At 43.0% G+C, this 22,550-nt stretch overlaps 1 protein-coding gene across 3 annotated transcripts in view; it reads right to left on the bottom strand.

The window, feature by feature from the left end:
- LOC117527701 (potassium channel subfamily T member 2) overlaps nucleotides 1–22,550 on the bottom strand; it is a 166,170-nt gene that overhangs the window by 45,953 nt on the left and 97,667 nt on the right. For all 3 annotated transcript variants that reach the window (XM_034190159.1, XM_034190160.1, XM_034190161.1), the window contains exons 11-14: nucleotides 16,464–16,628; nucleotides 12,239–12,375; nucleotides 11,641–11,704; nucleotides 8,798–8,906 (exon numbers count right to left, since the gene is read on the bottom strand). In XM_034190159.1, coding sequence (XP_034046050.1) covers nucleotides 8,798–8,906; nucleotides 11,641–11,704; nucleotides 12,239–12,375; nucleotides 16,464–16,628 — 475 coding nt within the window. The remainder of the gene's footprint in view (nucleotides 1–8,797; nucleotides 8,907–11,640; nucleotides 11,705–12,238; nucleotides 12,376–16,463; nucleotides 16,629–22,550) is intronic.

The raw sequence follows: 22,550 nt of genomic DNA, 5'->3' as shown, positions 1-22,550 counted from the left end.
GCCCGGATCATCGACGGGGAGCCGGCTTGGACTGTGCGCCGACTCCTGGACGTTCGTCGAAAGGGCCGGGGATTCCAGTATTTGGTGGATTGGGAAGGATATGGACCCGAAGAACGCTCCTGGGTGAAGAGGAGCTTCATCCTGGACCCGGCCCTCCTGGCTGATTTCTACGCCCGGCACCCGGACAAGCCTGGTCGGGCGCCAGGAGGCACCCGTTGAGGGGGGGGTCCTGTTGTGTGGGCCGCTGAAGAGGAGGTACTGCTGGCCCACCGCCACCAGATGGCGCCCTGCTTGGAGTGCGGGCTCCAAGTACGAGAGGGCGTCGGAGCCGCTGGAAGTGACAGCTGTCACCTATCAACACCAGCTGTCACCCATTACCACCACTACAAAGGCCGGACTGCAACTCCACCTCCTCGCCGAGAAATCAACTACCAATCAGGTAATTTTCTCTGCTGACTTAAACTTTGAGTATTAGTCTGATCTCTTTTTGCAGCCGTTTTCCTGTGGTGTGCCTTATCTGCGGAGTTGGCGTTTGGTGTGGACTGCGACGGCTTCGCCTCACACCCCACTCAGATAAGTGGTTAACTCTGGAGCTGCACGAGTGTGTGATTGGAGGTGGAGGTTCTCCCTCCTTTACTGAATACAGACTGTGGGATTACTGAGTGTGCGACCTCACACTCATCTGGACTGTCTCTGTTCTCTGCCAGCAGTACCGGGTCTGACTGCTGAAGACAGCGGCCACCTGGGGCGCAGGGCTTGGCGGCTCCGGTGTTCTTCAGCTCCGTTGGCGGTGGAAGCTGTGTGGATCCGGCTTTTCTCTCGCCAGGCGTCTTCTATCGTCGAGCCTGCCCACACATCACCTGGTGTATGATTGACAGTCACTATATTGTTATTGTCTGTACATCGTTGTGTGATTCACAACATTAAATTGTTACTTTTTGGCTTATCCATTGTCCGTTCATTAACGCCCCCTGTTGTGGGTCCGTGTCACGACACTTTCACAACAATTTCAAGACTTCATGTTCACATCTACTAGAAGACCAAACACTAGTGGGAGCACATGCCACACTCTTCTTATTTGTTCATATTTCTTATTCATTTAATACTTTCTGTGCTGTGACTAAACTGTATATTGTACGTGTAATATTTGTTTATTTAATTATTTCTGTACATTTTGATTATTATCTGATCTTGACATGCTGAACCTTTTAGGGAACCACCATGTTTACACTTCAGCATATTAAACTTTCAGCTCTTTAGGTCTGTTTTTCCGTGTTTCACTATTTAAAAAACCAACCAACCAACCAACCAACCAACCAACCAACCAACCAACCAACCAACCAACCAACCAACCAACCAACCAACCAACCAACCAACCAACCAACCAACCAACCAACCAACCAACCAACCAACCAACCAACCAACCAACCAACCAACCAAGTCAAAGTGAAATTCATACAATAAATGTTAGTGATAACTTCATTTAAATATTTTAGTGGTTTCTCGGTATTGTGTTGCTCCACTTAACGATTCAGTTTGCAGATTAGAGGCTATTAAAGATCAATTTTGTGCCCCCAGGCACAGGCACATTGGTGAGCACAGGATACCTGTCTACTGGATCCTCTCGAGCTTCACATTTTCTGTAGAGAGGTGCAGCAGTGCTCTGACTTCATCAAGGGCACAACTGTAGTATATTTCAAAAGAAATAGTGTCAAATTCACTCATGCCAAATACACATTTTAATATTAACGACGAGAACATTTCTCTCAAAAAATTTATTTGTGAGAGCCATCACCACCCTGAACTCTCACATGCAGTGACCCCAACCATAAACATAATCTACAATGTGCAGTATGTGTATCACTGTCACTGTCACTGTTGATTTTATATATATATATATATATATATATATATATATATATATATATATATATATATATATATATATATATATATATATATATATAAAATCATCTGTCACCATGTGCACTATAAGTATTCAGTATATATTCAATTATCCTGTGCAATATACAGGGTGAGCACAAAAACACTCAAATATATCATATCAAAAAACATCAATAATTTTACAATTTTGGTATCAGCAGTTGCAGAAACTCCTCAAGTTTTTTCTCTTTTGCAGATTCTTCTTCAAAATTGTAAAATTATTCATGTGACTGTTGATATTATAAATATTTGAAACCAAGGAGTGTTTTTGTGTTCACCCTGTATTTATATATGTATGGCAATGTATTGCATATATATATATATATATATATATATATATATATATATATGTGTGTGTGTGTGTGTGTGTGTGTGTGTGTGTGTGTGTGTGTATGTGTGTGTATGTTGTCCACTCAGATTGCAATAGCTAATCACAGATTAGCCTTTCTGTCCATCATTTACCTGTATTTTGGCATGCTTGGTGCCAGAAAGTTATGTTGGATCCAAAAGGATCCAAAAAGGCCAGGACCAAAAGTTATATTGGATTGCTTCCCACTGACCAATAGCGTTAGAGCTTACTGCCAACAGCTAGCCAATCAGAGCGTGGCATACGAAGGTCAGGAACTAGCTGACAGACGCTGGTTGAAAAAAAATGGCAACAAACATTTCAATAACAGCAGAAAATCATCTGCCATCAAGGTTTACTGAGTTCACAGAGGAGGAACTGGTGGAAATATTGAAATCCAAGGATGCCAAAAACACTAAGAAGATTGACAAGCACGCTACTGATGTTTTAGAAGCATTCATCTGAATCAATCATATGCTGTTCACAACAAAATAAATTCATCTAATTTACTTGACTCTTTGTTGTTGGCTTAATTTGGGAGGGGAGTGGAGAACATAACAATTGATGGATGGCAAGTCGTCCAACATAGAGAAATACTGGATGAAGAAAAGTTATATTGGACGAGGCACTTTTCTCTATGTTGGACTCCTTACCATCCATTATTTGTATAATATTATCCTTTCTTCTAATCTTATATTGTACATAGAGATTTTCAATTGCAGTGTCCTGTAGGATTTTATCTTGCATATATTTGGTACCTATACTTTTTTTTTATAAATATTTTATACTTCTAACTATTTTATACTTTCCATCTGTTTCTTATCACGTCCACCAAGGACATAATAAAATTATCTGCATTTATTTATTTGTCTGCCTGTTAGAACAATTACATCAAAACTACTACAAGGATTTTGACAAAATATTCAACACAGATAGATATTAGGCCATGGAAGACTCTATTCAAGATGGAGTTGATCTGGATCTGGATTCTGGATCAAGATTTCCCTTTATATAGCCTTTTAAGGATTACATCAAAACTACATAGACTCTCACCAAATTTGCAACACAGATAGATATTAGGTCATGGTAAGACTTCACTGAGTTTTGGAGGTTATCTGGATCCGGATCCAGATTGTGGATCAGGATTTCACTTTGTAGACTTTTAAGGATTACGTCAAAACTACTTAACGGATACGACATCATGACGTAAAACCAAGATCAGGAAGATACTATTTTGTTTCAGCTTGTCAATTAAATATCAGATTGCAACATCTTGACCAGTTGGACCATTCTGGATCAGTAATTACTGCATTGTGTTTTGGAATCCGGTGTTGCAAACCAAATGGTCTGCCCTGCGTCCACTGCCCTTGCTACATTTCAGAGCCCACCCACTCGTCTAAGACAGAGTCTCTTTACCCAAAGTGATCAAATGTATTAATGGGATTATTAACCATCAGATGACAAGGTAAAACTTCTTAAATCATTCTGAAGTCAGTTTTAAGTAGAAACAAGGCCGTTTTTCAGCAAAAAGATACGCAGTGAACACATCAGCTAGCAGCTCATGTAGCTGTCACGCTCTGATCGTTTCCTCCATCTTTTATGATGAAATAATGCTGAATTTATGTGGAAATGATTGTTGTATAAAAGCTTCAGATATCTGTCACTCAGACAGATGAAGACTGGAGTTCAGTTTTTAGCAAAAACGAGGTGATAACTGGTGAACTGTGGCTAATGACGCATGCGCAGTGGAGGCAGGGCGGCCTGAATTTTAGGGGGGACCGTTCGGTTGGTGACACCGGATCCAAGTCCAGGTCACAACGTGAATCACATATCTGTTATTTTGAGTTCTCAGATTGCTCTTGTTTAGGGCCCCTTCAAACATAGTGCAAAGTTTGGACGAAGTGCAAACTTAGTGCGCATGACGCAGGAATCGTGTGCAAACTCTGTAATGTCGTCCCTGCCTCCAATGCCTCGTACACCTGTTGCTACAACTATTTGCGCACACAAGTGCCTTAAAGACAAAGTGTGCGCTGTGTGAACCCATCGCACCCTTTCGTGGCAGGTGTCGGCCAAATTCCAGGTGACACGCACGAAAATCTAACACCGCTTGCATTGCACTTAGAAAATGTGTGGCCAGTCACACTCTTGGCATGACAGCAGTCTGCAGACAATCACTGTCGTACTCACAGAGAAATTTGTCTAAGTCCCACATGAGTGTGGCTTTGGTCTGTGTGCTGAGATGACAGGAGGTGTGTCCTCTCACTGAAGCAGCTGTGGAAATCTGTGGATCTGGACATTCTAGCTGGACACCACATGTTGTGTTTGGACGGACATGGACTAACAACTGCCCACTGTGACGCACGTCTGTTTGCTGTTATCAAGTGGACATAAATGAAAACATATATCACTGTGGTGATGTGCAGCAGCGAGCGAGCGTGCACAAGGCGCGCCAATGGATACGCTTCTCCCAGGTTGAAACGGACCATCAAAGCAGAACACGCAGCAGGCGATCTCACTGTCACGTTACCCACGTGAGCTCTGTTCCACATGATGTGGTGTCCTGCGGCGTGTCGTCCACAAGTTACGTGCACGCGGCCGGTTGGAGGAGCACCAGCAGATGTGGACATGAATGAGACGAGTGAACTGCTTCTCATTCATGTCATTTCATGACTGTATGTCGGTGACCATGGGTCATCACCAGAGGAATAGACGGATCATATTTGTATAGCTTGCTTGATAAATGCAGTGTTTTTATATGGTGTGTGATTTTAATTTTTTTTTTGCAATACTTCTATGTCCTTCCTGATATGAGGCAGATTCCCGCAGCTTTTAAAGAACAGCTCTGTAGCTCAGTGGTAAAGTCGCTAACTGGTAATCAGAGCTTTTGGACAGCGCGGGTTCGCATCCAGTGGGTTGTATGTTTTTTTGTTTGTTTGTTTTTTCCACATAAGCGGCACGCTGTGGTCCCTCCGGCACCAGCTGTTTTTTTATATTTCCTCCACATAATGCAATGTGTGGCAGATGCGGCACTTGCGATGTACCACAGCTGGCATTGTGTTCCTGCCCGAAAGACACTGGTGCCTGCACAAACTAGGTTCGTGCATGCCTGCCCGTCAGCGCGATGTTTCGTGGTGCGCTAATTTTAAACTGTTTCGCACTGTCTCGCCGTTTTTGTCCAAACGGCATCCAAACTATGTGTGAAGGGGCCATTAACTATCTGTTTGCACTGAAAAAGGAGAAGTGCTCCAATCTCGTAGTACATTTTGTATTATGGCAATAAAAGGCAGAGTTGAGAGTTGAGTTGAGTTCAAAACACAGCATCCAACATTTTTCTCCTGTGCGAGTTTAAGACATCAAAGTCATTTGCATGTGCATGCAACAAATAGTTCTCTCGCAGCATGTGAACATAAAATATGCCCTGGAGGTACTGATGTGGCGATGAAGTTACTGGGTGACCTTCCTATGTTTAAAAATTCCTGCCCCCACCAAAAACTAAAGCCCCAGTGGAGCTGTGGCGCTGATAGTAAGAATGATGCTGATGATGTAGGGGCAGGGGTGTGTGTGTGTGTGTGTGTATTGCCTGAGGGAACAGCTCCTCTGCCAGGTTACGGCAGAGCTCATCAAAGGAAAGGGATTTTCTCTACGAATGTAGCAAAGTAAAAAGTGATCGTCATTGATAGAGACAGCTGGGACGAAGGTGGCAAGCTCAAATTAAGTTTGACATTCTCCAGAACTGTAGGCAGAGAGATGTGTGCGAGAGGAAATGTTGAGAAAAACAGAGAAAGTGTGTGTGTGTGTGTGTGTGAGAGAGAGAGATTGCTTTCTGTTCTTTTGCTCCCCTTTAATCACACTTGATTGACTGGTGTATTCTTTTGAGAGGTAGGGGGGAAATTATGAGATGCTCTCCAAACAGCAATGTAAAAACTTTGAGAGGGTCTCAGAAGGCTTAACGCCGAGCTGAGCCAATCTGTCCCGCACTGTTTCAGAGGCTGCAGAGAAATACTGTGAAGGCTGATGGAAAAGACATTTTGTTTGGTTCCAGAATCAGGGCGGTAAACGGCGGTCGGCAGTGCGATACAGCAGTTAATGAAACGCACTGAAAGGAAAGTTCATGCTGCAACACCAGAGTGCTTATCACTCATCTTTTACACAGAAAGTTCCTGACTTCTCAATTTCTAGCTTCCAAATTTGGCCATGGAGGCTGATTTGTAGCACTTGTTCCCTTTTATCCCACCATGATGAAAGTGCAGAAGAGGCGTCTCAACAAGGTATGCATGTTTGAATGACTGAACAAATGTATATATATGTATGAATGTATGTATGTATGTATGTATAAATGAATTAACGAATGTATGCATGTAAGTATGAATGAATTAACAAATGTATGTACGTATATGTATGTATGAATGACTATTATGTGTGTATACGGAAATTATGAATTATGTATGTATGTATGAATGAATGAACGACTGAATATACATATGAATGAATGAATTCATTATGCGTGTATGTATGTATGTATAAATTATATATGTATGAATGAAATTATTATGTGTGTGTATGTATGTCTGTATGTATAAATATGTATGTGTGAATGAATGAATTTAGTATGTGTGTATGTATGTATGCATGTATAAATATGTATAATGAATGTATATATGTATGAATGTCTGAATGTATTATGTATGTGTGTATAAATTATATATATGTAAGAATGAATGTATTATGTATGTATGTATGTATGTATGTATGAATGACTATTACGTGTGTATATGTAAATTATGAATTATATATGTATGTATGAATGAATGAATGACTGAATATACATATGAATGAATGAATTCATTATGCGTGTATGTATGTATGTATAATTATATATGTATGAATGAATGTATGTATGTATGTATATATGTATGTATGTATGTATGAATGAATGTATGTGTGTATAAATGTATATATGTATGAATGAAATTATTATGTGTGTGTATGTATGTCTGTATGTATAAATATGTATGTGTGAATGAATGAATTTAGTATGTGTATATGTATGTATGCATGTATAAATATGTATAATGAATGTATGTATTCATTATACATATATGTATGTATGAATGTCTGAATGTATTATGTATGTGTGTATAAATTATATATATGAATGAATGTATTATGTATGTATGAATGTGTGAATGTATTATGTATGTGTGTATAAATTATATATGTATGAATGAATGTATTATGTATGTATACTCAACAAAAATATAAACGCAACACTTTTGGTTTTGCTCCCATTTTGTATGAGATGAACTCAAAGATCTAAAACTTTTTCCACATACACAATATAACCATTTCCCTCAAATATTGTTCACAAACCAGTCTAAATCTGTGATAGTGAGCACTTCTCCTTTGCTAAGATAATCCTTCCCACGTCACAGGTGTGCCATACCAAGATGCTGATTAGACACCATGATTAGTGCACAGGTGTGCCTTAGACTGCCCACAATAAAAGGCCACTCTGAAAGCTGCAGTTTTATCACACAGCACAATGCCACAGATGTCGCAAGATTTGAGGGAGCGTGCAATTGGCATGCTGACAGCAGGAATGTCAACCAGAGCTGTTGCTCGTGTATTGAATGTTCATTTCTCTACCATAAGCCATCTCCAAAGGCGTTTCAGAGAATCTGGCAGTACATCCAACCAGCCTCACAACCGCAGACCACGTGTAACCACACCAGCCCAGGACCTCCACATCCAGCATGTTCATCTCCAAGATCGTCTGAGACCAGCCACTCGGACAGCTGCTGAAACAATCGGTTTGCATAACCAAAGAATTTCTGTACAAACTGTCAGAAACCGTCTCAGGGAAGCTCATCTGCATGCTCGTGGTCCTCATCGGGGTCTCGACCTGACTCCAGTTCGTCGTCGTAACCGACTTGAGTGGGCAAATGCTCACATTCGCTGGTGTTTGGCACGTTGGAGAGGTGTTCTCTTCATGGATGATGTGAAGGAGATGTGTTGCACTGCATGAGGCATATGGTGGTCACACCAGATACTGACTGGTATCCCCCCCCCCCAATAAAACAAAACTGCACCTTTCAGAGTGGCCTTTTATTGTGGGCAGTCTAAGGCACACCTGTGCACTAATCATGGTGTCTAATCAGCATCTTCGTATGGCACACCTGTGAGGTGGGATGGATTATCTCAGCAAAGGAGAAGTGCTCACTATCACAGATTTCGACTGGTTTATGAACAATATTTGAGGGAAATGGTGATATTGTGTATGTGGAACAAGTTTTAGATCTTTGAGTTCATCTCATACAAAATGGGAGCAAAACCAAAAGTGTTGCGTTTATATTTTTGTTGAGTATATGTATGTATGAATGAATGTATTATGTAGGTGTATGTATATATGATGGCATATATGTATGAATGAGTATATTATGTATGAATATATGAATGAATGAATGTATGTATGTATAAATTCTGTTTTATTCCACGCTACCTGCCCACCTGCAAATTTGACGTGGAACTTGTTCTCTGGTTTGAGGATCTGGACGTACAACGGGCAATTTGGAGCAAAGTCTTTGACTGCCCAGGCACGGAGGATGGTTTGATGATCCTGAGAAAATTGGAGAGGGCCATCCACAAAATGTTTGAGAGAGAAAACAAAGAGGGAGAGACAGAGAAGAAGTAATGGAAAAACATGTCATTAGCAGCAGGATGCAGCAGCTCCTCTTTGAAGCACCTGTCAGATTGTGAAACCATTTGCTGCACGCGAGTCGAATAATACTCACAAACTGATCTCATGTTAAATTAACCCATAGACAGGTCTATAGAGAGGCAACAGGCAAAAGCAACATATTCATATTTAGTTTATAAAACTTTCTGAAAACATCCACCACTCCTGGGGCCTCACATACACGGCTGCACGTGCACAAATCGGGATCTAAATGCATACACTGTGATTTATAAAAAGACACTAGACATCTAAATGTGTGTATACATGCAAAGTGTGGCCCATGTGTACAAACATTTTGGAGACGGTAAAGTGATGAAAGATAATCAAAAAAATGTGAGTGGCAGCATTATACTGTACATGTAATGATGCCTTGTGCTAACCTATACATTTCATTCCAGTTAATAGCACATCACCTATGGGTAATTCTATGGTAACAAAATATTACAATTAGAGCAAATTTTTAACAGCAAGTTAGCACGTCACTGTAATTCTGTTACTGTAGAGTTTCCCCTATAAAATACATGTACTTTATCATCAATCAATCAATCAATCAACTTTTTTCTTGTATAGCGCCAAATCACAACAAACAGTTGCCCCAAGGCGCTCCACATTGCAAGGCAAGGCCATACAATAATTATGAAACACAGTCTACGTCTAAAGCAACATAACCAAGGGATGGTCCAGGGTCACCCGATCCAGCCCTAACTATAAGCCTTAGCGAAAAGGAAAGTTTTAAGCCTAATCTTAAAAGTAGAGAGGGTATCTGTCTCCCTGATCTGAATTGGGAGCTGGTTCCACAGGAGAGGAGCCTGAAAGCTGAAGGCTCTGCCTCCCATTCTACTCTTACAAACCCTAGAAACTACAAGTAAGCCCGCAGTCTGAGAGCGAAGCGCTCTAATGGGGTAATATGGTACTACGAGGTCCCTAAGATAAGATGGGACCTGATTATTCAAAACCTTATAAGTAAGAAGAAGAATTTTAAATTCTATTCTAGCATTAACAGGAAGCCAATGAAGGGAGGCCAACACGGGTGAGAAATGCTCTCTCCTTCTAGTCCCCGTCAGTACTCTAGCTGCAGCATTCTGAACCAACTGAAGGCTTTTTAGGGAACTTTTAGGACAACCTGATAATAATGAATTACAATAGTCCAGCCTAGAGGAAATAAATGCATGAATTAGTTTTTCAGCATCACTCTGAGACAAGACCTTTCTGATTTTAGAGATATTGCGTAAATGCAAAAAGGCAGTCCTACATATTTGTTTAATATGCGCTTTGAATGACATATCCTGATCAAAAATAACTCCAAGATTTCTCACAGTATTACTAGAGATCAGGGAAATGCCATCCAGAGTAACGATCTGGTTAGACACCATGCTTCTAAGATTTGTGGGGCCAAGTACAATAACTTCAGTTTTATCTGAGTTTAAAAGCAGGAAATTAGAGGTCATCCATGTCTTTATGTCTGTAAGACAATCCTGCAGTTTAGCTAATTGGTGCGTATCCTCTGGCTTCATGGATAGATAAAGCTGGGTATCATCTGCGTAACAATGAAAATTTAAGCAATACCGTAATAATAATTACAAAACTGGCATTTTTATTTGTGATAGTGAGCCAGTTATTTCATAGGGACTGCTCAATTGTTCCATATATAAGTCGACTCAGATCTTACATCAAATCTCATAATTGATAGTTCACCAGCTCCGTCTTGCACCACAGCTGCTAAATGTAAATGCAATCCATATAATAACAGAGAAGTGGTCTCTGTGTGTTTGTGTACCCAGAGCATCAATTGAAATCCAGACAGAGCTGACTTTCGTCCTTTGGCATATTTATGTATTTTTTCATGAGGATTCAAGTAGTGAAAACAGCAAGGTGATCGGACCAATAATTTTTGAGAAATCAGTAATTTTTCAAAACAACATGCCTGTTTCAGTCTCACTTCCACAATAAGAGCCTGTAATTCAAAATAAAAGGCTGTGAGGTTGCTGCAGACCTGACAGAATTCATCAGTCTATCTGTCCTTGAACATCCCAGACAGCAGATTGAAATCTGTATATTTTCTGTCTGCATGTGACCCCAAACCCAGAATGAACATGTTCACACTCCAGACAAAACAACAGAATTGTGTCTCAAAAACGTTTCAAACGGGCCAAAAAAAGGGGGCAAAAACCCCAAATTTGATCTAATGTGAACACTGTCAGAGTGCAAATACAGTGGGGCAAATAAGTATTTGATCCACTGTCGATTTTGAAAGTTTTCCCAACTACAAAGAATGGACAGGCCTGTAAGTTTTATCGTAGGTACACTTCAACTGTGTGAGAGAGAATCTAAAAAAAAATTCTGAAAAATCACACTGTATGATTTTTAAATAATTAATCCTGCTCTTCCTATTTGTTGCCATGATATGAACACTTTTCAGGTTTCATGTGGTTTTCTTGAATATCCATGAGGTGTTATACATTAACCATTTGTGGTTGAATATGGACATGTAGAGGGTGGGATATGAGCCAGATCCATGATTTTTGTGTGTGTGTATGTAACAAAAGAAATCTTTATGCCCTGTTTATATATTTGATAAGAAAAAAAGGAGATATTTAAGCAGTAGGGTACGTACAGCAGCAATGCGGTCCACTTCGAACCGATTACTCAGGATGAAGCAGGCCTCAGCATCGTCCATTCTGAAGACAATTACAGACAGAAACAGGGGAGAAATGCATAATGTTTGGGCATTTATCAGCCTTTATTTCAGACACAGGACAGACACCAAGCAAAAAACCTGGGAATCTCACAGCACCTTAAATACCTCATTCACGAGCACACACAAGTAAAAAAAAAATAAGCACCGAGGACACGGGAAGGTGGGTGCAGTCATGTTGTTGAGGGAAAGAGGACAAAAGAGAAAGAAGCAAGACAACAGAAGAACAAATGAGATGAGTCTTTCAAACCCACGCCATTTATAGCAGAGATAGTAGGAGGCGTAGAGACGGGAAGATTAAACAAACAGGCTTTCACTCTTTTCTTTTCTTTTCTCGTGACAAAGCCAGCCTAAGGTGCTGAGGCTTTATTATCAGAACCCAGGGAATAAACAACAAGAAAAATGATTTGAAATGTAATTACAGCACTTAATTCAAGGCTGACGACTCTTCAGGTATCAATTATGAGCAGCAGACAAACAGACGAGACAGTCTGACACACTGAATGCAGGGACATACTTGGCCCTCATCAGGTCTTGGTCTTTGAGGGCAGAACCCTGCAGATAGATGACTCTTTGGGCCCAAAGAGGAACGTGAAGGACCCTCCGTACCTGGACATCCATCTCCGCAGGACACAGTATCACCACATAATAGTCCTACAGACACACGTGCATCATCATGGTTTGGATTATGGATGCAGTGAGGGTTTAAGTATGAGACAGAAAGCAGATACAGGAAACTATGTTGATAGTGTGGTGCCATAGACTATATATATATATATATATATATATATACAGTGAGGAAAATAAGTATTTGAACACCCTGCGATTTTGCAAGTTCTCCCACTTAGAAATCATGGAGGGGTCTGAAAGTTTCATCTTAGGTGCATGTCCACCATGAGAGACATAATCTAAAAAAAAAAAAAAAATCAGGAAATCACTATGTATGACTTTTTAATAATTTATTTGTATGTTACTGCTGCAAATAAGTATTTGAACACCTACCAACCAGCAAGAATTCTGGCTCTCACAGTTAATTTTTGATAATTTTTCTTTAAGAAGCCCTCTTATTCTGCACTCTTTACCTGTATTAATTGCACCTGTTTGAACTTGTTACCTGTATAAAAGACACCTGTTCACACACTCAATCAATCACACTCCAACCTGTCCACCATAGCCAAGACCAAAGAGCTGTCTAAGGACACCAGGGACAAAACTGTAGACCTGCACAAGGCTGGGATGGACTACAGGACAACAGGCAAGCAGCTTGGTAGAAGACAACAACTGTTATGATTATTTATTAGAAAGTGGAAGAAAACACAAGATCAATCAATCAATCAATCAATCAATCAATTTTTTTATATAGCACCAAATCACAACAAACAGTTGCCCCAAGGCGCTTTATATTGTAAGGCAAGGCCATACAATAATTATGTAAAACCCCAACGGTCAAAACGACCCCCTGATTGACAGATGACTGTCAATCTCCCTCGGTCTGTGATTCCATGCAAGATCTCACTTTGTGGGGTAAGGATGATTCTGAGAAAGCTCAGAACTACACAGGAGGACCTGGTCAATGACCTGAAGAGAGCTGGGACACAGCCAGGGCAACTAAGGAGGGGCTCTGTAAGAAGCATTTCAAGGTCCTGGAGTGGTCTGGCCAGTCTCCAGACCTGAACTCAATAGAAAATCTTTGGAGGGAGCTGAAACTCCAAACCTGAAAGATCTAGAGAAGATCTGTATAGAGGAGTGGACCAAAATCCCTGCTGCAGTGTGTGCAAACCTGGTGAAAAACTACAGGAAACATTTGACCTCTGTAATTGCAAACAAAGGCTACTGTACCAAATGTTAACATTGATTTTCACAGGTGTTCAAATACTTATTTGCAGCAGTAACATACAAATAAATTATAAAAAAATCATACATTGTGATTTCCGGATTTTTTTTTTTAGATTATGTCTCTCACAGTGAACATGCACCTAAGATGAAAATTTCAGACCCCTCCATGATTTCTAAGTGGGAGAACTTTCAAAAATCGCAGGGTGTTCAAATACTTATTTTCCTCACTGTATATATATATATATATATATATATATACATACGTATATATTGGACAAACCCTCTGTGATGTCATCCATGGGTTTTCGGAAGAGCGGATTGGAAACTCAAAGGGGTGGCTCCAAATGTCAATTCAATTTATTTATATAGCGCCAAGTGACAACATAAGTTGCTCCAAGGCCCTTAACAAGTCTGTCGCCATGTTGGCCATGCCTGACTCCGCCTGCTTCTTGGCCAACTCATAAATGGGCAAATAAGAGGAGCATAGGTATGACAGGTGTGACCCAGTAAATGGAATTGTTTTCATAATGTGTCATTTTGCTGTAGGTATAACAAAATACGATCGTCATACTACCTCAGTAACTGTGGCGCCATCAGTGGACCTAAAGTCACCACCTGCTAATTAATGCTAGCAGTGCTATATGTGCTGATTTATTCTTCTGTCAAAATACATTTTGAAACATTCCCTCCAGAATGAAAAAATGGATACATGACTTAAATATTGCACATGATCAGACTGTCCAAATAACATAATTTTCTTATGTTTCTAAAAGTGCAACCTAAGTACATATTAACTCATGCAAATCCAACACACTTTTTCAGTACATTGAAAAAAAAAAACCTTCCCACCGTTGCCCAGGGTTGCCAATGTGGCTCAGCATTGGGATTTGTCATAAGGTGTATGCCAAATACTCTTCTTGATGGAACCTTGGTTCCACTTGGAGAAATATGCTCACAGTTCCTGGTCTTCCCAAGAATAATCCCAGTCAAGTACTAATCAGAACCTATTCTGCTTCATTTCTAAGAACAGCCATAATCAGGTGCGCTCAGGGTGACATGGCTGCAGCTTGATGGACTAATCAATACCATCATTAAATAAAATTACCCCCTTCCTTCATTGCTGCTGACCTGATAGATCACTATAATGATAATTTACTTTATGCACTGGACTCTGTGGCACCGCTACAAATCCATATTGTCACATTTACTAGGGCCTCCCCTTGAAACACCCCTGAGCTTGAGCAAATGTCAAGGAAGCCAAGATTGGTTGCTCACGACCAGGTGTATAGGGAAAAAAAAAAAGAATCCTCAACACTAAGGCACCTGTGTGCTGGATCACAGCAAGAGAAATGTTTCACATGGCCAAAATGTCATAGCTAAAATGCCCTTACAATGCAAGTGACATCATCTTCATTAGATCACTAGATACTCATCTGAGTCTCCGTTTGTGTAGGATCCTCCAAAGAGACCTACGAGGGTAGGCTGAAAAGTTCTAAGGCTCACTATAATGCAGTTAATGCATTAACTGTATCATAGTGAGCCTTAGAACTTTTCAGCCTACCCTCGTAGTACCAAAGACATCCAGTTGTCAGCTTTTTCCGTGGTTACCTTCCAAATCTAACAACATGCGGTAAGATAAAAAGCCAAAGGACTTGGAAGACCTGGACCTTCCTTCTCCTGCAAAGGTATCAGCACTGCCAAACACCTCTGTCCGGCAACCTCATCAGATCATCAGGGTGGGTGGGCATTTGCAAGTGCACATTTTCATGTTTTTGAACAATTTAGCCCATATTGACATAAAAGTACCTGAATTTTTCAATGTTTGGGGTATATATAGTGTTACAAAGTACTTAAAATACCATGATTTGTTTCACTGAAATTCTTTTTTGTAAATTAAAGCCATAGAATGAAGTTTGGTTGAAATCTGGGTTGCATATTTCAAGAAATAAGAGGAAAAAAGTGAGAAAGGCTTTTTTCACCCTTCTGCAAATAAAGGATTAATTTGGCAACTTGTGCAAATGTGTGGCACCCACAACACCATTATTTAGACTCTATACACTCAGATGAACATAATGACACCCATTAAGCCAAGTTATACCATTTTTGGCTCACCAGAAAGTTATCACATATTTCTGTAAAACCCGCTAAAAGTTTCAATATTTTGGGTATTTTTTTTTTGGTCATAAAGTGCTCCAAAGTTCTTAAAATACCTTGATTTATTCATTGAAGGTCTCTTACATTAAATAAATCCATATAATAAAGTTTGATTGGAATTTGGGGTGTATATTTTAAGAAGTAAAAGAAAAACTGGAAATTGCTTTTTTTTTGTCATTTTCGGCAAAAAAGGGGTTAATTTGACATGTTATACACAGAAGCTACAACTATAACATCATTTTTCAGAAACTAGACATCCTCACAGTCAAAATGATACCAATTTCAGCTTGTTATACCTCCGGTTGGGGTACCATCCAATTTTCCTGAACCTGGCCATTGCATTAAGCTTTTTCCAGGCATCTCTCAGTCTTAAAGGCCAAAGACCCAGGTGCATGGATGTCAACGCCAAGATGAGTGAATATCTCTACAGAAGAGCGAAATGATGAAGAGTGAAATGTCTTCAAGAAACTAAAGAGGTCTAGTTGACTTGACACAATGCAGATACACCTTTGATAGGCAGGAAGTCATTAAAATCCTGAATCTTAGTTTTGATGCAGGACGATCACAAACCCAGACACTGACATTCCTCACCCATCTTCTGAAATCCTACAATCAGGGCATCCATCGCTTGTCCAGCAACTTGTTGAGAATCCGACAAATTCTCAGGGCATTCTTGAGATCAGCCCGAACTATTGAATCAAACGCTTTGCAAATAAAATCAACATAGGCTGTAAAAGTCTACGTTTTGAGACCTGTAGTCGGGGGTGAGCAAAGAACTCGTTGAGGAAGTCCATGAGGAGGTCGATCTTCAGACAGCTGACGCACAACACCACGTGTTTCTCCGTCTGTGCTCTGTAGCGGCTGTAGTTTCCCCCGGACTTCTGCCGTTCCATCCACAAAAAAGCCAGCTGCTCAAACTGCATACAAGGGCACATTGATCATATTCAACAGTGAGAAAAAAAAGTTATCTGGAATGCAAAAAAATAAATAAATAAATAAATAAATAATGCATGAACTACTAGACAGACACATGAATGAATGACTCCCCGTGAATATTCCCAGAAGAACCTTTCTGTATTAAGTGACATGATGTGAATTCTAAACAGGCAATGAACCATTTCTAGGCCCAAACTCCCATAATGAACACACAGCAAACCTCAGCCGTTTTAACAGGACTCAGTAAACACACTATACTTGTGCGATATTTTCCCTACAAAATAATCATTTTTGCCACACTATGATAATCTCAGTTCATTAAAGTCAGAACACCTCATTACACTATTAATGTCTGTGCAGTCACTGTTTTTCTGCCCCATTAAAGAGCCCTCAGTGAAAAATTAACAATTTTTGATGCATTTAAAAAAAGCCTTCAGCTGAGAATACTGACATTTATTTGGAAGAAAGATGCAAAATGAGGAAATAAAATGGAAATTGGAGAAATTATCAACCAGTAATGGTTTAATTTTGACATTGTTCGATCTGCAGTATGAACATGCTCAATAATAACAACAATACTACTACTACTACTACTACAACTACTAATAATAATAATAACAAGGGGTGGGTCCTGTCCTGATATGTGTTGCGGTTACAGGCAGGTCTCAGAGTCAAATGTGCAGTCTGTGCATGCAGGTGGGGTTCTGGAGATGAAGGGCGCCAGCTTCTAAATGTCAAGGGGTATTTATGGATGAACGAGAGCAGAGCAGCGAGCAGGGAGGATGCTGCTCATGTTGATGATGCATTGATTGCCGTTTCTGTAAGAGCTGGCTTGTGGAAGTTCAGCAGAAGTACACATGTGCCATTACTACAATGAACAGTTAACACTGATTGCTAATGTGTTCTGTCCAATTATTTATGGGCTCTGAAAATGGAAGAACTGTATATACAAATTGAACCCCTTGACTTTACGGCGCATCCGGAAAGTATTCACAACGCTTCACCTTTTCCACATTTTGTTATGTTACCTCCTTATTCCAAAATGGATGAAATTCATTTTCTTCCTCAAAATTCTACACAAAATACCCCATAATGACAATGTGAAAAAAGTTTTTGGAGATTTTTCCAAATTTATTAAAAATAAATAAACTAAGATGCTGTGTATATATTGCGCAACAGGAGCAGCTGTCCCCATACGTTTGAACCCCACGATATCACACATGGTTCAAACAAGACTGTGCTGCCCTATTGGAGACCACCTGGGATAAATTCAGTTGATTGGACATGATTTGGAAAGACACACACCTGTCTACGTATTAGGTCCCACAGTTGACAGTGCATGTCAGAGCACAAACCAACACTGTAAAAATAACTCAACTTCAAGTCAACTTCAAGAAAAGTTTTTATTCCAGTCAGGAAGGTGAGTTATATAAGCTGGCAACTTATAACTTTTATTCAACTCAGGAACGTAAGTTATAAGCTGCCAACTTATATAAGTCCATTTGCTCACTGTCATCTGCGTGTGTATCAGTGGTGGATGCTGGTCTTTCAAGGAGGGGAAGCTCAATTTCGATCCTACATCATAAAATGTGCTGGTTTATTTATAAACCAACACAAAGCTCTCGATTTACCAATCGATCTACGTTCCGATCCTCACCTATGGTCATGAGATTTGGCTCTTGACCGAAAGAATGAGATCGCGAGTACAAGCGGCCGAGATGAGTTTCCTCCGCAGGGTGGCTGGGTGCTCCCTTAGAGATAGGGTGAGGAGCTCGGTCACTTGGGAGGAGCTCGGAGTGGAGCCGCTGCTCCTCCATGTTGAAAGGAGTCAGTTGAGGTGGCTCGGTCATCTTTTCCGGATGCCCCCTGGATGCCTCGCTGGAGAGGTGTTCCGGACACGTCCCATTGGGAGGAGGCCCCGGGGAAGACCCAGGACATGCTGGAGGGACTACATCTCTCGGCTGGCTTGGGAACACCTTGGGGTTCCCCCGGAGGAGCTGGGGGAGGTGTGTGTGGATCGAGAGGTCTGGGCGGCTTTACTTGAGCTGCTGCCCCCGTGACCCGACTCCGGATAAAGCGGAAGAAAATGGATGGATGGACGGATGGTTTATTTATACATAAATTCTACCCTCCATTCCTTTTCAACAAAATGATCTGTGACCCTGTCGTACCAACAAGGCGTCTTTTCCAGAGACTTGACTAGTGTCCTCTCAATGGCCAGCAGAGCTAGGCTGCTTAAAGGGCCTTGGCCCATGGTGTTGCGGGTGTAAGACTTGAGCCGCTTTAAACAGGAGAAGCTCCTCTCTACACCTGCAGATGTAGCTCCAATCATTGCCACTAATGACAATAGTTTGTACACCTGAGGCATTGCACTGTCCAACTCCATGTCTTTCAGAAACTGTTGTGTGGGCCGCCAGAAGAGGAGGTACTGCTGGCCCACCACCAGAGGGCGCCCTGCCTGGAGTGCGGGCTCCAGGCACCAGAGGGCGCAGCTGCCTCACAGGAGCAGCTAGGGTGACAGCTGTCACGCATCACCTGCAACAGCTGTTACCAATCAGCAGGGGTGCAACAGCTGTTACCAATCAGCAGGGGTACATCAGCAGGACGACGTCTCCACCTCTTGGCCGAGATATCGTTCTACCTGGAAGGTAATATTCTCAGCTGACTGCTTGACAGTAACCTTTTGTGACTTTTGTGAGTGATAACAGACCTTTTTTCCAACGAGAGGTGGAGGTAGCTTTCCTGCCGTGTGGATTACTGGGTGCAAACGCGCCCACCTTTAATTGTGTTTTTGTTCCTCGCCAGCAGTACCAGGTCCGACACGCAGAGGCAGTGGCCACCTGGGAGTTCGGGACTTGGCGGCTCCAGTATTCCCGGGGTCTGGTGGCGGAGGAAATCGTGTGGTTCCGGTTCTGCTTTGGACAGGTGTCTCCTATCTTCGAGCCTGCCCACACGACACCTTTGTGGATTGATTCTGATCTATTGTTGTAATCTGTTGTATTTGTTGTGCACATTCACAACAGTAAAGTGTTGTTATTTGACCTACTCCATTGTCCGTTCCTTTGCGCCCCCTGTTGTGGGTCCGTGTACCGACACTTTCCCAACAGGATATCTCGGCCACGTCATGGATCCCGAGGGGCGTCAACCGGCTGTTGAAGGCCAATGGAAGAACAGGGCGCACAGGCGCCCGCAGGAGGAATGATCGGTGAGTTGCAGCGGATCCTCACCGTTTTCACGGCTCGGTTGGATTTAATGACCGAGCAGAACGTCCTCCTGGAGGCTCTCGCCGCGCAGGTGGAAGCGCGCCCTCAGGGCGCTGCTGCGGCTCTCCCTCCTGTCGATCCTGTGCGTAACAGTGACGTTCCACAGGTCGTTCAACGACCCCTCCCACCTTCCCCGGAAGCATACATAAGCCCTCCAGAGCCGTACGGAGGTTGTGTGGAGACGTGCGCGGACTTTCTTATGCAGTGTTCGCTCGTCTTCGCACAACGTCCCGTCATGTACGCGACTGATGCTAGTAAGATAGCTTATGTCATTAATCTGCTTCGCGGCAAGGCACGCGCTTGGGCTACAGCGCTTTGGGAGCAAAATTCACGGCTCCTTCTGATATATGATGGGTTTGTGAGGGAGTTCAGAACAGTGTTCGATCACCCAAATAGAAGAGAGACCGCTTCAGCCGTGCTGTTGTCAATGAGACAGTGGCGCCGGAGCGCAGCTGTTTATGCAGTCGACTTCCGCATCGCGGCTGCGAGGTCCGGCTGGAATAACACTGCCCTCCGCGCCGCCTTCGTAAACAGACTGTCGTTGGTCCTGAAGGAGCTCCTGGTGGCCAAGGACGAACCGCGGGATTTAGACGGGCTTATTGATCTCGTTATACGATTAGACAATCGGTTAGAGGAACGCCGTCGGGAGCGAGGCGAAGGACGTGACCGGATATTCGCCGCCCCTCTCCCTTCTGGGTTCGAAAAGGGGCCGCCCTCTCCACGCTCCACAGCCGCAGCGCTTTGTGGGGCAACAGCTCCCCCTGGTGACGTTGTTAGGGAAATGCACAGGGCCAAAATGGGGAGGCTGATCCGTGGAGAGTGTTTTCTCTGCAGCTCAACAGAGCACAAACAGAGAGACTGCCCCAAACGGCCAAAACGACAACACTCACCCTTAGAGACTGGGCTAAGGGGGGGTCAAGACATTCAAGTGAGACACACACAAATTGCCACACGACTCCCAGTCACAATCCTGAGCGGGGATTTAACCCTTCAAGCCCGAGCACTGGTGGACACGGGGTCAGAAGGGAATCTGCTAGACAGCAGATGGGCAAAGGAGGTAGGGCTCCCTCTGGTGGCGCTTCCTTCGCCATTGCAGGTGCGGGCACTAGATGGCACCCTCCTCCCTTTACTCACACACAAGACACAACCAGTAACTCTGGTGGTGTCTGGAAACCACCGGGAGGAGATTGAGTTTTTTGTAACTTCTTCTACCTCCCGCGTGATTTGGGGCATCCCATGGATGTTAAAGCACAATCCCCGGATCGATTGGCCGTCTGGGGTGGTGGTTCAGTGGAGCGAAACCTGCCATCGGGTGTGTTTAGGATCCTCGGTTCCTCCCGGTTCCCAGGCTAAGGAGGAGGTCAAAGTCCCTCCCAATCTGACGGCAGTGCCGGTTGAGTACCACGATCTTGCTGATGTCTTCAGCAAGGATCTGGCACTCACCCTTCCCCCGCACCGTCCGTACGATTGTGCCATTGATTTGGTTCCAGGCGCTGAGTTCCCGTCCAGCAGGCTGTACAACCTCTCACGACCTGAGCGCGAATCAATGGAGACCTACATCCGGGACTCATTAGCTGCCGGGCTGATCCGGAACTCCACCTCCCCGATGGGGGCAGGTTTCTTTTTTGTGGGCAAGAAAGATGGCGGACTTCGTCCATGTATTGATTACAGGGGGCTGAATGAGATTACGGTTCGCAACCGATACCCGTTGCCATTATTAGATTCCGTGTTCACCCCCCTGCATGGAGCCAAAATCTTTACTAAGCTGGATCTTAGAAATGCGTATCACCTGGTTCGGATCCGGAAAGGAGACGAATGGAAGACGGCATTCAACACCCCATTAGGTCACTTTGAGTACCTGGTCATGCCGTTCGGCCTCACAAACGCCCCCGCGACGTTCCAAGCATTGGTTAATGATGTCTTGCGGGATTTCCTGCACCGATTCGTCTTCGTATATCTGGACGATATACTCATCTTTTCTCCGGATCCTGAGACTCATGTCCGGCATGTACGTCAGGTCCTGCAGCGGTTGTTGGAGAACCGGCTGTTTGTGAAGGGCGAGAAGTGTGAGTTTCACCGCACATCTTTGTCCTTCCTGGGGTTTATCATCTCCCCCAACTCCGTCGCTCCTGATCCGGCCAAGGTTGCGGCGGTGAGAGACTGGCCCCAACCCACTAGCCGTAGGAAGCTGCAACAGTTCCTCGGCTTTGCAAATTTCTACAGGAGGTTCATTAAGGGCTACAGTCAGGTAGTTAGCCCCCTGACAGCCCTGACCTCACCAAAAGTCCCCTTCACCTGGTCGGATCGTTGCGATGCCGCGTTCAAGGAGTTGAAACGGCGCTTCTCGTCTGCACCCGTTCTGGTGCAGCCCGATCCTAGTCGCCAGTTAGTGGTTGAAGTGGACGCCTCGGACTCAGGGATAGGAGCCGTGCTTTCCCAGAGCGGGAGGACCGATAAGGTCCTTCACCCATGTGCCTATTTTTCCCGCAGGTTGACCCCGGCCGAACGGAACTATGACGTCGGCAATCGAGAACTCCTTGCGGTGAAAGAGGCTCTTGAAGAGTGGAGACATCTGTTGGAGGGAACGTCCGTGCCATTCACGGTTTTCACTGACCACCGGAACCTGGAGTATATCAGGAC

The sequence above is a fragment of the Thalassophryne amazonica genome, chromosome 16 (genome assembly GCF_902500255.1).
Source record: "Thalassophryne amazonica chromosome 16, fThaAma1.1, whole genome shotgun sequence".
In the NCBI taxonomy this organism is placed as follows: Eukaryota; Metazoa; Chordata; class Actinopteri; order Batrachoidiformes; family Batrachoididae; genus Thalassophryne; species Thalassophryne amazonica.
This window is presented reverse-complemented; position numbering and strand designations above follow the sequence as displayed.